The following is a 16,585-nucleotide window of genomic DNA, read 5'->3' as shown; positions in this document are numbered from 1 at the left end:
AAGCCTGAGCGCAGCAGCAAAGACCCAACGCAGCTAAAAATAAATAAATTTAAAAAAAAATAGTTCGTGGTGTGGCTGGACCACAGTTTGTTTAACATTCTCCTGTGGAAGGACATCTATCGTTCCCAGTTTTTGGTTATTACAAATAAAGCTGCTATGAACATTCATGTACAGGTTTTTGTGTGACAGTAAGTTTCCACTTCTCCGGGATAAATGCCTAAGAGCATAATTGTTGGGTCACATGTAGCTCCATGTCTAGCTTTTTGAGAAGCTGCCGTGCTGTTTGCCGGAGCGGCCGCTCCAGTTCTGTGTTCCCACCAGCAGCGTATGTGTGATGTGCTTTCTCTGCATCCTCACCAGCATTTGATGTTATCACTGTTTTTAACTTAGCCATTCTGATAGGTGTGGAGTGACTCACTGCGGTTTTAATTTGCATTTTCCTAATGGGTAGTGATGTTGAACATTTTAATGTGTCATCCGCGTGTCCTCGTTAGTGAAATGTCTCTTCATATTTTTGCCCGTTTTCTAACTGGATTGTTTGGGGGTTTTACTGTTGAGTTTTGAGTATTCTTTCTATATTTTATATATTTAGATACTAGTCCTTTGTCAGGTATGTGGTTTCCGAATGTTTTCTGCCAGTCTATAGCTTTTCTTTTTGTCCTCTTAACAGGGTCTTTCACACAGCAAAGTTTTTAAATTTTCAATAAAAATCCGATTTATCAAATTTTCCTTTTTATGGACTGTACTCCTGGTATCAAGTATAAGAACGCTTTGCCTTGCCATGGGTCCTGAAGATTTTCTCCTTTTCTAACAACTTGATAGCTTTTCATTTAAGTCCATGGTCCATTCTGAGTTAATTTTTATATAAGGTGTGAGAATTAAAGTAAGGTTCTTTTTTTTTTCCCATGCATGTCCAGTTGCTCCAGCACCACTTGTTTTTGTTTGTTTGTTTGTTTTAATAACAATGGTTGGCATTTATTAGTCATTTACAGTGTATCTGGCACTTTTCTAATGTACAGTTTTCAGAAGTGTCCTGTGAGTTAGATTCTATTATTACCATGATTTTACAGATAAGGAAACTGAAAGGTAGATGGAATAAACCGTACAAAACCCAATGGCAGATGACCATCAGAGCCCATGTTTCTAGCCTATGTGCTCTACTATCTCCCGTATAGAATATTTTCCCTTCTCTAGTATTAAGATATTTTATGATAATTTTAGATTTTAAAAGTTTCCCTAGTGATAATTTACTTTTTCACACCAAGAGATCTGTTCCAGTTTGCAGCAATCTAGTCAATAATTCCAAATTTTCATTATTGAATCTTGGGGCAGCACCACTTGTTGAAAAGACTGTCCTTCCTCTGTTGAAATGCTTTTTGCACCTTTGTCAAAAATCAGTTGGGCGTATTTGTGTAGGTCTGTTTGAGGTTCTCTGTTTTGTCCAGTTGATCTATATCTCTCTTCCTCTGCCAACACCACATAGTCTTGATTCTGGTAGCTATATAATGTCAACTGGGAAAAAAGTGCACAACCTAGAAGTTGAGAGTTATGTTTTATTCAGGGGCTTTACTGAGGACTGTAGCCTGGGAGACAGCCTCTCAGACAGCTCTGAGGGACTGTTCCAAAGAGGTAAGGGAGGCACTGGATATAATAGGAGCTTTTGCTGGGGAGGAGAATGTAGTTGAACATCAAAAGATTACTACTAATCACAAAAAAACACAAAAAAACGGACATCTCAAGTTAATGATTTTAGTGCTTTTCAGTGTATGGGAAGATGCAAGAGCCTGGGCTCATTGAAATTACCGTTTTGATATTCATCTTAACTATCTAGGGCCAGTACCTTGTTTTTTTCCATCCTGAGTTCCCCTCAGGGTGCACCAGCAGGGGTGGCTGCAGTGGCTGATGACTTTATGGCCACAGCATCCTTTGTTTGCTGAAATGGCAGACGACAGTCTTTGCCTACAATAAGAAGTCTTGAAATCAGGTGGCCCGATTCCTCCCACTTTATTCTTCTTTTTCAAAATTGTCTTAGCTATTCTAGTTCCTTTGCCCCTTCCATACAAATTTTAGAGTAGTCCTGTACCCATCTACAGAAAAATCTTGCTGGGATTTTTATAGAAATTACATTAAACTTGTAAATCAACTTGGGGAGAATTGACATTTTAACTATGTTGAGTTTCTAATTCATGAACAAGTTAATGTCTTTCCATTTATTTAGGCCTCCTTTGATTTCTTTCTTTAGCGTTTTGTAGTTCTCAGCATACAAGTCCTATACATGTTTTGTTAGATTTACACCTAAGTATTTCTTATTTTATTTTTTTTGTGTGTGTATAAGCAATTGTAAATTATATTGTATTTTTAATCAGAGTCTTAATTTAAGACTAGTATGTAGAAATTGATTTCTGTATGTTTATCTTATATCCTGTGACCTTGCTGAACCCACTTATTAGTTCTTTGAGTTTGGGGAGGTCAATTCCTTAGGATTTTCTACATAGACAATCATGTCATCTGCAAATAAAGACAATTCTATTTCTTCCTTTCTGATCTGTACGCTTCCTATTTCCTTTTTTGCCTTCTTGCTCTGTCTAGAACTTATAACACTAAGAATGGTGAGAGTAGAAATCCTTCCCTTGTTCCCAGTCTTAGGGGGAAGGCATCCAGTCTTTCACCATTAAGTATAATGCTAAATACAGGTTTTCTATAGATGTTCTTTATCAAGTAACCCCCATTCCTATTCTTCTGAGTTTTGGGTCATGAATGGATATTGAATTTTGCCATGCTTTTTCTTCATCCATTAATATAATCATGTGATTTTTTTTTCTTCATAAGCCTGTTAATCTTGTGGATTACAATGATTAAATTTTAAATACTGAACCAGACTTGCATCACTAGAACAAACCCCACTTGGTCATTGTATATAATTTTTTTTAGCATATTGATCTATTGGTCTATTCTATTTGCCTATATTTTGTTAAGGATTTTTTTTCATTTTCCTTTAACTCAGTTGTTAAGGACTTTTGCATCTTTATTTATGATGGATATTTGTCTGTACTCTTTTTATAAAAGTACTGTCATTGTCTGGTTTCGGTACCAGGGTAATACCAGCTTCATAAAATGAATTAGGAATTATTTCTTCCTCTTCCGTTTTTGGAGAACATTGTGTAGAATTGGTGTTAACTTTTTAAAAAGTTTGGTAGAATTCTCCAGTGAAACCATGTGGGCCTGGAGAAGTCTTTGGGGGAATTTTTAAATTAGGAATTCAATTTTCTTAATAATTATAGGATTATTCAAGTCATCTGAGAGGCTTTGTGTTTTTTATCTAAGTTGTCAACTTTATGTACGGTTGCTCATAGTAATCCCTATTATCCTTTTTTTTCCTTCATTTTTTAAAAATCTTTTATTTATATAAGTGTGAACTCTACCTCTGTGGATTTCTACCTGATAATCCATTAATATCCACATTTATTTTCATGCTCACATTGTCCCCATTTGGCCAGTGGAAGTCCCACCAAGTTACCTCTCGTGCATTATATAATTTAATTGTACATTATTTGTTACAAAAAAATTGAACTAATATATCTTTTCAAACAGTGAAAAAGAACAAAAAGTGACAAGGGCCTAAGAGAAGACAGTGGCAAGTAGAAAAGAAATTTAGAAGTATATAGGTGGCGAAAGTGTGATGATTAACTTGGTATGGGCCTATTATCCTTTTGATGTCTGCAGATCTGTAGTGATAGCTCCTGTTTCATTCCTGATATCAGTAATTTGTGTCTTCTCTTTCTTTGTCAGTCTTGCTACAGGTTTGACAATTTCATTAATCTTTTCAAAGAATCAGCTTTTAGTTTTACCAGTTTTCTCTGTTGTTTTCCTTTTCATCGATATCTGCTCTTCTCTTTCTTATTGCCTTCCTTTTGTTTGCTTCATGTTTACTTTCTATGTTCTTGAGACTTCCTGTTTTTTTAATTTGTTTCAAGAATGTTTGTGATAGCTCATTGAAGCCATTTTATGATGGTCGCTTTAAAACTTTTTCAGACAATTCTAGCATCTCTGTATCTTGATGTTGGCATCTCTTGATTGTCTCTTAATTCAGTTTGAGAGCACGCTGGTGCCTGGTATGATGAATGATTTTTTATTTAAACCCAGATATTTTGGATACTATGTTATGAAACTTTTGTCTTACTTTAAACCTTCTCTTTTACCCCTGCTGTGGCAGAGGAGCAGGGGCTTCTCCTCATTCCTGTTAGGTGTGGGTAGATGTCCAGGTTCTGCAGTTGGCCTCTGTTGACACCCCGGGAAGCGGGGGAGGAGACTCCTTGTTACTGCAGGACAGGGGTGAGAGTTCTCCATCCCTGCTAGGCCGCCACTAACACCTCCCTGACTGGAAGAGGTGGTAGGAATGCCTTGTTACTGGCCCCCACGTGGCCTCCCCGACACCGCAGGAACGTGGTGAAACGTGGCAGTGGGGAACGTCTTGAGTCTCCACCAGGCCTCCTCTGACACCATCCCTGGTTACGGGGCAGGGACATCTCATTACTGCAGAGTGGGGGTGGAAGTCCAGGCTCTCCACCTGGTCTCTACTCTCCCCTCCGGGTAGGGGGGCTTCATTACCACCCAGCAAGGACAAAACTCCCCCTCCCTACTTGTCCCTCTCTGATATCACCCTGGTGGGGGTTACTGGGGTGCCTCGTCACAGCCTGGTAAGGGCAGAAGTCTCAGCGCCCTGACGCCCTTGCTGGTGTGGTTGTGGGTGGGATGACAGTGTTTGCTCCGGTGTTTGGTTAGTGTCTAAAAGTTCCATCGTGCTGGGCTTCCTGTTTCCTGGTTCTTTGGCTAGGCGGAGTAGGCTTTGGGGGACTTTTTTTGTCTTCACCATGCTCGTTTCCGGATTGCTGGCTTCTTCAGCGCCAAGTCGGGAATCTCTAAGGCAAAAAAGTAAACCCAGGGGACTCACCACCTTTTATTCCTTGTGTTTCAGGATACCCAGCCAGTCTGCCCCCTCCTCTCCACCTCTCAGGGTCTCATATTTATTTTGTACGTAATGTCCAGTGTTTTGGGTTGTACTTAGTGGGAGGAACAGGGAAAAATATGTCCACTCCATCTTCCCAGAAGCAAAACAGTTTTTCTCTTTTTGCTGAGTCTTCTTATTGACCGTAAACTGCGGAAGAAGAGCAAGCCTACAATACACAGTTTTGTATCCTCTGTTAGGCCTGCGCACGTGGAGGTGCTTAGTAGTTATTTGTAGACTGGCTGATTTGGCTGTTCACATGGCACCTTGACCTCACAGAGAAAAACATTCTGAGAACTGTAACTAGGAGAGACCCTTCAACAGCACCTTGGGTGAACCTCTTCCCACCTGTGGCTGTGGAAGTGTTCATTAGGTGCCCAGCTTCCTAAAGAGGTGGGTTGGCATTTTCCCTTTCATCTTCACGGAGGTTGTGAGCAGAGGGCAGACGGCCCCGGAGAACCTTTGAAATGCAAACCCATGAGCCGCTGCTGTTGGGCTAAGGTCTTCCCATTTCATGAGGTGCCTCCTTGGGGAGCCGCCCTCTGGGAACTTGCAGCAAGGGAGGGGTCCAGAGCACTCACCCCGTGTCTCCTTTGAAACAGGAGGACCATGACACTATGGAAGCCGATCTGGACAAAGATGAACTGATCCAGCCCCAGCTTGGAGAGCTCTCAGGCGAGAAGCTGCTGACCACGGAGTACTTGGGAGTAAGTACCGTGTGAAGGGGGCGGGGGCCCCAAAATAGAAAGGAGAGATGGACCATTGATGGACTTAGCATTTGCAGTAACACATGAGGGTTTGGTTTGGTCTGTTATGATACTACGTTTATTAGAAGATATGTGTCAGCCAGCTTGCTTCCAGCGGCCCTGAAGTGCACAGCGGCCCTAGTTACTATCCTAAACAGACCCGCTGCTGGACAGAAGGCGGTTAGAGTATAACTAAAAGGCACACTCCAGGGCCTTCGTAACATCCGAGGGTAAGCCCGTCCTTAGTAGTAATCGTCTGCCCGTCCAGCGTCTTGGTTTTCTCATGCCTCATCCGTGAGAAGGGAAGACTGCTGCAGCTTTGTCAGTCGTCAGCACACAGGTGATGGCCGAAGCCATCCGAGCAGGTGAGGTCGCCCAGTGAGGGAGGCGGAGGGTGGAGAGGGAGGGAGGGCGGGGCCAAGGGCAGGGGCCGAGCCAGATGTCAGGTGCAGGAGAAGGAAGACGGGCCCCTGAGAAGGACAGAAAGTGAACAGTCAGAGAGGCTTGAGGAGGGGTGCTTCCGGGTGGGCTGAGTGGTCAGTCAAAGCACCAAGAGGCCTGTGGAGTCACACGTCTGTGAGGGGCCATAATCTGAACTCCCCGCCGACTCCGATGCTCCCGGAACGCCTTCCTACCACCCACCAGCTAGATAGGGAAGGGTGTGAGTCAGGGGAGCTGCCCACTGGCTGGGAGAGGACCGCGGCGTCGAGGGCCCAGGTGTCTCGTGGAGCCTTGATCAGAGAACACACGGGTGAGCAGGTGGGATGCCGCAGGGTAAGGGGTCTGAAGGGAGCAGCAACGGCACAGGATGAGGCCAGTTCAGACTGAAGCCCCGTGACAGATGGCTGGCACGTAGGAGTGAAGGCCGGTGGTATTAAAAGGAGCTCCTGGAATTCTGAAGCTGGTGGTTGACTGGGTCGGTTACATGGACCCTGAAATCTCCTCAGATTGGGCAGGTCAGTGTTGGAGCTGGGATGCTGAACAGTTGAAGCGAGGACAGTGACTTGGGAAGGAAAAAGGTGGTGGGTGCAGGTGGCGTGAGCCTTTCCAGGGGCAGGTGGAAGCAGAAAACACCTGTCCATTCCCATTACTGCCCCGCCCAGGCCCTCATCACCTCACCCTGGGCACTGGTCTCCCTGGTCACCTGGGCCTGGTCTTCCTCATTGTTCAAGGAGTTTCCAGGGGCCCCAGGCTGGAGTCAGTATATGCTGGCAGAACTTGAGGTTGGAGGACAGCCAAGGGCCCAGGCATGGGGACATTGTCGGCGAGGGTTTTGGAGTTTACTCTGCGTGAGCTGGGAAGCTGTTGGAGGGTGCAGAGCAGGGCAGTGCTCGGTCTGACTTACGTTTTACTATATTAACTTCTATTTTCACTCTGGCTGCTTTGTGGAGAATAGACCACATGGGGCAAGAGTTAAAGAAAGGGGGTGATTTAGGAGGCTGGGTGACCACCGGCCCCCAGTCATGGACAAGTGCCTATAGCCCGCCACTGTCCCTAGAAACAGCTCAGGGATCAAAGGAACCTAACTGACTGCGGAGGCTCCATTACGTTAAGTCAAGTGAGGAGGTAGGTGCTTGAGAAGGGACGGAAGTGAGGCCATCTGGGTTCCAAACTGCTGATGGAAGTCTTGAGCCCTGACTAGGCCTTTGCTTCCCTTTGGAAGAACACTGGCTTTGTCAGGGAAGGCCTGAGCTCCATTTGACAGGACGTGCATTTTTTTTTTCAATTTATTTATTTTTTATTTTATTTATTTTTGTCTGTGTTGGGTCTTCGTTGCTGCGCGAGGGCTTTCTCTAGTTGTGGCGAGCGGGGGCGACTCTTCGTTGTGGTGCGCGGGCTTCTCACCACGGTGGCTTCTCTTGTTGCGGAGCATGGGCTCTAGGCATGCAGGCTTCAGTAGTCGTGGCACATGGGCTCAGTAGTTGTGGCTCATGGGCTCTAGAGCGTAGGCTCAGTAGTTGTGGCGCACGGGCTTAGTTGCTCCGCGGCGTGTGGGATCTTCCTGGACCAGGGCTCGAACCCGTGTCCCCTGCACTGGCAGGTGGATTCTTAACCACTGCGCCACCAGCGAAGCCCTGGACGTGCATTTTTAAAAGCAAGATTCTCATGCTTCATGGGCAGGTGGTGAGGAAAACAGAAGGCAAGTTGGTGGGGCTTCTCTGGAGGATGGTGGCGAAGCTGTCGAGAACTCAGCCCTGAGATGCTGGGACTTCCCCACAGACACCACTGCACAAGCACGCAAGGGTCAGCAAGGATGTTCAGACAGAAACCCCAGTACAGCCCCTCCGCTAAATAGCTTTTAGCACCTCTGCACAGTGGAATGCCGCGGGTGAGATCTTATGTTGATGTGGTGAAGATTTTTAACAGCAACAACGAAAACAAGACACCGAACATGCTGGAACTACCAGTTTAATCTTGCAGTTTGGTGAGGCACAAAGTGACAGAGCTTTCAAATCAACCAATAATCCAGCTTAATGGCATCCAGAAATGGTGTCATTTTACCATAGCCTGCAGTTCTAAATCTCCTTAATGCATAGGTACTGTTCTTTTACCAGAAGGAAATAGTTAGAAAAGTTCTACACATGCTTGTTTATCTCATTGGTGTCAGTTACTTGTCGGTGGCAATGTGAGTGGTAAGAATGAAGTACAGAAAGAATTCGTTATAGGGACGTGAAGACCGAGGTTATTAGCTTCCTAGGGCCGCAGTAACAAATGACCATAAACTGGATGGCTTAAAACCACAGAAATGTATTCTCCCACCATTCTGGAGGCCAGCAGTCCACAGTCAAGTTATCAGCACAACCACACTCCCTCTGAAGGCTCTAGGGGAGAACCTTTCTTGGTCTTGCACCTTCTGGCGGCTCCAGACCCTCCTTGGCTTGTGGCTGTGGAACTCCAGACTCTGCCTCCTCTCCTCTTCTCTCTGTGTTCTCTTGTCTCTTATGACACTCTTCAGTGGATTTAGGATAATCTAGGATGATCTCTTCATGTTAGGAGCCCTAATGTAACTACATCTGCAAAGATGTGTCCAAATCAGGCCACGTTCACAGGTTCCCGGGGTTAGTACATGGACAGATCTGTTGGGGGCCACCATTCGACCCACTAGGCCAGGTCACCATAGGATCTCACGTGGAAACACTTTAAAGTTTTAGTAGAAAACTTACTGTTGAGCAGTAATCGCTGAGGTTATAGGAACACTGCCCGTTTTGCTGTCTTTGTTCGTTAGACTCCTCAGCCGCCCTCAGCCACCCAGTCTTGATTTGAAATGGACAGCCGGCCGGCGCTGTGAGCTCACCTCACCTGCCCACCTTTGGCTCTGGTGGTTCACGCGGGGTTGTGCACTCATACCTGCTAACTGCTTGTGTCAAACGAGGGAACCTGCCAGAGACAGAAGGCGTTGCATTTCACTAGGGAATGTGCACCCCAAAAGTCACAATTCACGCCTCCCATTCTGGTGTACTAGGTAGACTAGATTTTTCAAGATCAGTGGAAAGCTGTTGACTTTTAGAAACTTGTATTCAAAAATTTTTCATTGAACCTGTGCCATTTGCCTAACACACAACAGAATGCTGGCAAAGTTTCTCAAGCTGTTATCTTCCAGAAGTTTACAGAAGATGACACAGAGCAGATAAAAGTGTGCTGTTGATGAGGGATGGGGGGTCGGGGGTTGACGGGTATCGTCCTGTGATGTCAGAGCTGGCCGTCGAAGGTACGTTAAAATAGAGTCTAGGGGCTTCCCTGGTGGCGCAGTGGTTGGGAGTCCGCCTGCCGATGCAGGGGACACGGGTTTGTGCCCCGGTCCGGGAAGATGCCGCGGAGCAGCTGGGCCCGTGAGCCATGGCCGCTGAGCCTGCGCGTCCGGAGCCTGTGCTCCACAACGGGAGAGGCCGCAACAGTGAGAGGCCCACGTACAACAAAAAAAATAAAAATAAAAAAAAAGAGTGTAGGTCCCAGCCCAGACCTCCTTACCATAATCCCAGGAGTGGTAATTGTACACACCAGTGATTTTAAAACTATAATACTAGTTAGGGCGTGAGCGGGGAGGTGCAGTGAGGGCAGCCTGCCAGGGTGTCGAGGGGATGGAAGGGAGCCCTTCCCAGGATGCCTGGACCCATGGCTCCCCGCTTGCTGGGCATTGATGGCCACCCCGTGCCCTGCAAGGCCACACTCGCCGCCTGTCCTCACCCCCCCAAGTTCAAGCAGATAGCGCCTGCGCACTGCAGAGCCCGGGCCATGAAGAAGCTGGCGCCCACAGGGAACTCAGGGAAAGCTCGGGCAGAACAAGCCCCTTTTCCTGGGCTTGCCTGAGCGTGGTGGTGGCCACATCACATGTATCCGTTCATTCATAATTCTGGTGAAAACAGCACCCTTCTGTGTTTCTTCTTCAGGCCGTGATCAGCAGCAGATCAAGATTGATGACTTGCCAACTTCTCCTTGCTTGGTTATTTCTAAATCTTTCAGAATCATCCACATTATGCCGAATAATCGCTTAGTTCTTCCTAAAAAGAGTGCCCTGCTTTAAATATCTTCAGCACCCTGGGTAAAGGAGTGTAGATATTCATCATAGGATCTCAGTTGTCTTGTTTTTATTTTGAAGTTTAAACTTATCGTTCAGTTACCTTTAACCACAGTCATAGGCGTGCCTTAAATTAGCTGGGCTCACGTCCTGGGCCAAGTCCTGTGCTGATTGCCTCACACATCTGATTCCATTTATTTAATCTCCTCCCAACAAAGGATGGGGTAAATTCTGCTCGTGTTGCGTGTCAGAGATGAGGCAGCTGAGGCTGAGAGCGTTGAGGAGCATTCTCAGGTGTTATCTGAGCCTATTTGCTCTTTACCACTAAGCTCTGCTGCCTTCCGGGACAACCGCTGATTTTCCAGTGAATTCTGTTCCGTATTTGAAAGTTTAGAGTCTCCAACTGTGTGAAATATTCAGAATTACTCTATGGTCCAATTTTTGAGCAACCCCCAAAGATTCCAAATCCTTTTCTTTTTCAGTTTGTTTCTGGGATTCTTTTTTCTGATTGCAAAAGAAATACATGCTTATTACTGAAAAGTCAAAAGTAAGCACAGCATAAACAACCACCATAATAATTCTGTCCACCCAGAGATAACCACTGTTCCCTCTATTTTCCTTTCATTTATCTCTGTATCTCATCTTTCCTTTGTCAGTTGGTTTTGAGCTCATCTGCAAGTAGCAGGGAATCCAGCCTTATCAGACCCCAGGCTCGTCTCCCGTCAGAAGGGAAGATCCAGGTTTTGTGGGCCCTCCAGTTTACAGGGTTTTGCAGGCCTTCTTTAAAACAACGGAATACAAAGTTTAGGTATAATAGTGAATACTTAGAATGAGACTAAGAAAAATAAATCACAGTCAAATTCAAATTTTAAGAACTGACAGATTGATAACCAAGAAGGACCTACTGTATAACACAGGGAACTATACTCAATATCTTGTAATAACCTATAATGGAAAAGAATCTAAAAGAGAATAGACATATGTATAACTGAATCACTTTGCTGTACACCTGAAACTAACACAACATGGTAAATCAACTATAGTTCAATTTTTTTTTTTTTAAAGTAGGTAAAGGGAAAAAAAGAAAGAACCGACAGGTATCACAAACAGAAAAATAATGTTTTATTAACTAGCTGCTTGCCACGCGCTTCATGGTTTTCTTTCCGTATATTTTTTGTTTTATACTCTTTGATTGCCTCTACATATGTTGCAACGAGTTTGTAATATTTTCTACAGAGAAAGAAAAGAAAATTAGTCCTTCCTGTAATGTATTTGATCAGCTTTGTTTCTTTCTTTTTTTTTTTTTTTTTGGCGGGACGCGGGCCTCTCACTGTTGTGGCCTCTCCCATTGCGGTGCACAGGCTCCGGACACGCAGCCTCAGCGGCCATGGCTCACGGGCCCAGCCGCTCCGTGGCATGTGGGATCTTCCCGCACCGGGGCACGAACCCACGTCCCCTGCATCGGCAGGCAGACTCTCAACCACTGCGCCACCAGGGAAGCCCCAGCTTTGTTTCTTATTACTGATAGATTTGAAAATTTTCTTTTGGCTTCACATTTAGTTTTATGGTAATGCTGTGTAAATTTTTAGGATTGTTGTTAAATTTGAGAAAACCATCCTCAAACTTCTTTCATAAAGAAACTGGAAGATTTGGGGGCATTTCTAGTTTTCCTGTGCACTGACTCTTCATAAATTCTCTGATGGTGTGTGGAATTCTAGAAGCCACTTCCACACCAGGACAGCTAGCGATGTTTGGCTATGCACAGAAGTGACTGGGAATCATATTTCCCACTAAACTCAAATTAAAGGTCATCCGGATTCACCGTCCTTTTGGCTAAGTTCTAAATTGCCTTTGGCCATTCCAACACCATGAGGGGGAGTATGGCAAGGGAAGTGAGAGTAGAAAGAAACAGCAGTTTTAAGTGGCTGCAACCGAAACATGCTACTTCTGCAAATTTTACAAAAACCATATGAGCACAATGCCAGGGCTCTTTCCGGGGCTGTGAAGCTTTGGTTTCATTAGCTCCATGGGCGCTCTGCCTGGTGCATTGGCCCTTCATTCACATGCTTGTTGCCTCTTGGTCATAAGACGATGGATGCAGCTCCTGGCACAAAACATGATAAAGTCAGGAGGAAGTCAAGCGTGCAGGCCAGCCAAATCCACCCCCTCTACAGTGCTTTTCCCAAAGCTACTTCTGGTGTCCCCCACTTACTTCTTTTTTTTTTTTTTTTATTGGAGTATAATTGCTTTACAATGGTGTGTTCGTTTCTGCTTTATAACAAAGTGACTCAGCTATACATATACGTATATCACCATATCTCCTCCCTCTTGCGTCTCCCTCCCAACCTCCCCCCCCACTTACTTCTTACTGGTCAGAACTGGGCCACATGGCCCCTAGCTGCAAGGGAGTCTGGAAAGGTGTTTTTAAGTAGATGCATTTCTGGGCCCACAAAATCAGAGGGCTGTTGGTCAAGAAAGAGGGAATGAGTATTAGGTGGCCAGCTAGCAGTGTCTCCTTCAGCTTCCAGGTTGTTTTCCATGTGTATAGATGGACATATTGTGTGCCTGTATTTTCTTACAAAAATTCATACTGCTCTATAGCATGTCATAATTGCTTTAAGTGATTCACCAATACTCAAAAACTAGTAAATGGGAAATTTTTTACCTAAATGGACATGTTGACCATCTTTTACTACAGAATAAATTATGTTCAGCTAAATCACATGGTGCATTTTTTTCTAATTGTGGTTAAACATGCTGTATTTTTTTAGTATCAGAACCTTTTTCAAACAGCATCTCCATCCGTAACACAGATGGAAGCTGAGTTCCTTTGGTGAGTAGGGTGGTTGTCAGGAACCCTTTCTCTTCTCTCCCAACAACCCCTGAAGCATTTCTGTGGAAATAGCACATTGTTGGTAGACACACTTTAAGACCTTTCCAGCCCAAAAGGGCTCCTTTGCAAACTGAGGTGCCCAGAGAGTGCCCTGGAGCCCTTGTGGGCCCCTCCATGGCTCCCCACATGCACAGTGGCTTGTGAGGTGAACAGGAAACAAGCCCTCTGGAAAGAGCTGCTCTGAGACACCGAGCGCCTAACACAGTCGTTCTGGGCCCTCACACCAGCCCTGTTCACCAGAGGCCTTTCCTCAGGCCTTCTGACGACACACCGTATGTTTCTGCCCACAGGCCTGGCCCAGTTTCCTCATCCACTGGAGAGGACAAATACCACCCGCCTTAGATTGTTTCTTAGGCCTGTGAAGTTTTAGGGAGATGGTGTGGCTGACGGGGTTTTCCAAAGGCTGAAACACTCTCAAATATGTGCTGTGTTCTCTCTCCTCTAGGAAGGAGTTGGGAGGGGTGAGCTGGGAGGGACAATGGAACAGGGAGGAGGCAGGGGGCATGGGGGGCTGGCAGCCCACACACTCACTGTCTCCCTCTCCAGTGCCTAAGACTGAGCCTTCCTATCCTAGCCCTCTGTGGAAGGACCCGGGTGTCTGACTGGCATAATGGAGGGGGAAAGAGAAGCCCCGGGTGGTCCTAAGGTACTGTTGAATATTGGCCTGAAGGAACCTGCTCTGGTGATGGGGGCGGACATGTGAATTTGACCCTAGGTACTAGACGGGGACAGCGGGACAGAAGGGAAGTCGGAGGAGAAGCAGACAGCAGTGTTGAGTGACGGCAGTTAAAATAGGCTTCTTTTGCAAATTTCACAAGAGATATTAAGAGAGATGAAGCTGCATATTAGTTCTTATTTGGGAAGCTTAATTACGTTCCTTTTCCTCCAAGAGGGTAGGGGCCTCCCCACCCCTCTCACCTGCCTTTCTACCCTTCACACCCCCTTCCCTCTCCCCCCACCCGCTGACCAACCCCTCCAGCTGGTAGCTGTCCCCCACAGCACAGGTGAGGCCTAGTGATGCTCTCCCAGAGGCAGTGGGCCTTTTTTTTCTTCTTCCTACCTCAAATACTAGATAAACCCAAATAACTTTTAAGTAAAATCAGGAAATCAAAGATGTAATTCCAATTAAAAATTTTTCTTTAACTTTTTATTTGGAAATAATTCCAGATTCACGGGAAGTTGAAAAAGTAGTACAGAGAGGTCCCATGCACCCTTCACCTGGCGTCCTCAGTGGTGGCTGTAGCATGTATTGAACCAGGAGGTTGATGTTGGTACAGTCCACAGACTTCATCCACATTTCATCAATTTTACAGTGATTTCTTTTTTAAACAGTTTTTCTTAATTATTAACATAATATAACCATATTACAGAAAACTCGGAAAATAGAGAGGAAAAAAATGATTCTTGGTTCACTGTCCTGTGTAGCCACTATAATCATTTTAGTGTTCATTTCCTTCCAGTCTTTTTGTGTACTTAGCATAATGAAAAGCATCATTTATGTACAGTATTATAACCTGACTTAACAATCTTTTAAATAAACATTTTTCTTCATAGCCTAGTCTTTATCATTGTACATGGCCATGTAATATTTCCAATGAATATACCATATTTTACTTAATTATTCCCCTATTACTAGACAGTTAGATGGTTCCAGTTTTACTGTGTAATGATTTTGTAACATACAGCTTTATTTAACATCTTCCACATTTTGGATTCTCTCTCTAGGGTTTAACACCCAAGGATATGAACATTTTAATGACTCTTGATATATAATGCCAAATTACTTTCCAAAAGAGCTGTCTCAAATTTCCATGCCACTGACATTTTAAACTATTGTCAAAAGTGGATGGGGTCATTTCTTTAATTGTCACTCACTTAATAATTGGAGAATGATACACTTTTTGTAAAGTTGTAGTTTCTAGTTACTTATAAAGTTGATCATTTTTTCTTCTCTTTACTGGTGATACTTTTTATTTTGTGACTTGGCTGTTGGACTTCTTTGCCCAGTCATCTACTTAGTGTTTTACTTACTGATTTGTAAGAACTCTTTATCTAATGAAAATCTTAAGCTTTCATCTATTATACGTGCTGCAAATATTTCTTCCCAGTTCATTGTTTACCTGTTAATTTGGTTTATCATTAAATTACTGTGTATGTGGAAATGTTGATTTTTTATGAAACCAAAGCTGTCTGTCTTTTTTCCCTTCTTACTTTCAAAAGTCAGTCCTCTCCAGGGATGTGATAAGTTACCATATCCAGTTGTTTTCTTCTCCTTTTTCCGTGGTTTGATTTTGTTTTTTTAATTTATACTGCTGAATGGTATAATGTGAAAACCTAAGCAGATTTTCCCCGAAATTTTCTGTTCAGCTGAATGATCCGTGTCATGCTCCTTCCTCACTTATTTGCAAATCCTCTTATTACTATAGATTATTAAATGTAGTGAGTTAGAATGTCTAGGTCAGCTCTCAACTAGATGATTTCTACAGCTCTGTTTCCTTTTTGCTTCCACCAGATCATGACCAACACGGGGAAGGTGAGGCGGAAGGGGGCGGCCGGCGTGCAGTGGGGCGGCCCTGAGCCCCTGTGCCGGCCCATCACTCCCGGCGGCCACAGGACCGGGTACCCAGCGTAAGTCTGGGTCCTAAAGGAGGCGGGGATTTACTTTCTTAAGCTTTGTTTTGATCAACTGCAGTGTAAGATGTACGTATTTTTAAAATTCAAAATAAAATTTCATATCAAAAAGCATTTATCTCTTTATTATTTATCTTTTGGGGATTTTTTGGAAGGAAAGAGGTTGAGTCTCCCTCTTCCCCCCCATGTCTCTCAGGGTCTCCAAGCCACTTACAGCCTTTATCCAGGAGAAGGCTGGTGTTGGCCAATGTGATTCTGAAGGAAAGGACCAAAAGGACTAGTGGGTCTACCCAGAAAGGACTCCTGTTCTTTTCTGCAGCCTCTCACCGTAGCACCAGGCCCTTTGTTGGGATGGAGTGTCACAGTTTAAGATGCCGTCAGCTTATTTCTACATGACTCTATAAAGCACCGATATGCATTTTTGGCTGCCAAGCCTTATTCATTCTTCATAGCCTTGCTCCTACCCTGTTTATATAAACAAAACTAGTCTGGTTATCCAGAGCCTCTGGTCTCCCTGGGGACCTGAGGACCTGATCCCTGGGGACTCTTGGGGAGCCCCAGGCCAGGCAGTCCAGCTTGGTCAGGGCGAAGTCTCTTCCGTGGTCTGGGTGGCCTCTTCTGTCTGGAGAGAACGCTGGAGAGAAACAGGTGCAAATAAGGGGATTATAGAGAGCAGGGGGAAAACCTACATTTATTCATACAACAGTGGCCATAAGATATTTCAAATGAATGTGACATATTTTACTTAGTTATCCCCTACAGCTGGGCCGTTTGCTTATGTCCAGGTTTGCTCT

At 44.7% G+C, this 16,585-nt stretch overlaps 1 protein-coding gene across 9 annotated transcripts in view; it reads left to right on the top strand.

Annotated features, from left to right (window-relative positions):
- ARMC9 (armadillo repeat containing 9) overlaps positions 1 to 16,585 on the top strand; it is a 142,050-nt gene that overhangs the window by 103,274 nt on the left and 22,191 nt on the right. For all 9 annotated transcript variants that reach the window (XR_010944186.1, XR_010944187.1, XR_010944188.1 and 6 more), the window contains 2 exons: positions 5,608 to 5,712; positions 15,673 to 15,788. Coding sequence is in view for 6 of the 9 variants with exons in the window: in XM_067740247.1 (XP_067596348.1) it covers positions 5,608 to 5,712; positions 15,673 to 15,788 (221 nt within the window). In the remaining 3 variants the exon portion in view is untranslated. The remainder of the gene's footprint in view (positions 1 to 5,607; positions 5,713 to 15,672; positions 15,789 to 16,585) is intronic.

Source organism: Pseudorca crassidens, chromosome 6 (genome assembly GCF_039906515.1).
Source record: "Pseudorca crassidens isolate mPseCra1 chromosome 6, mPseCra1.hap1, whole genome shotgun sequence".
NCBI lineage: Eukaryota > Metazoa > Chordata > Mammalia > Artiodactyla > Delphinidae > Pseudorca > Pseudorca crassidens.
The sequence above is the reverse complement of the archived record's forward strand: the minus strand, read 5'-3'. Positions and strand labels throughout refer to the sequence as shown.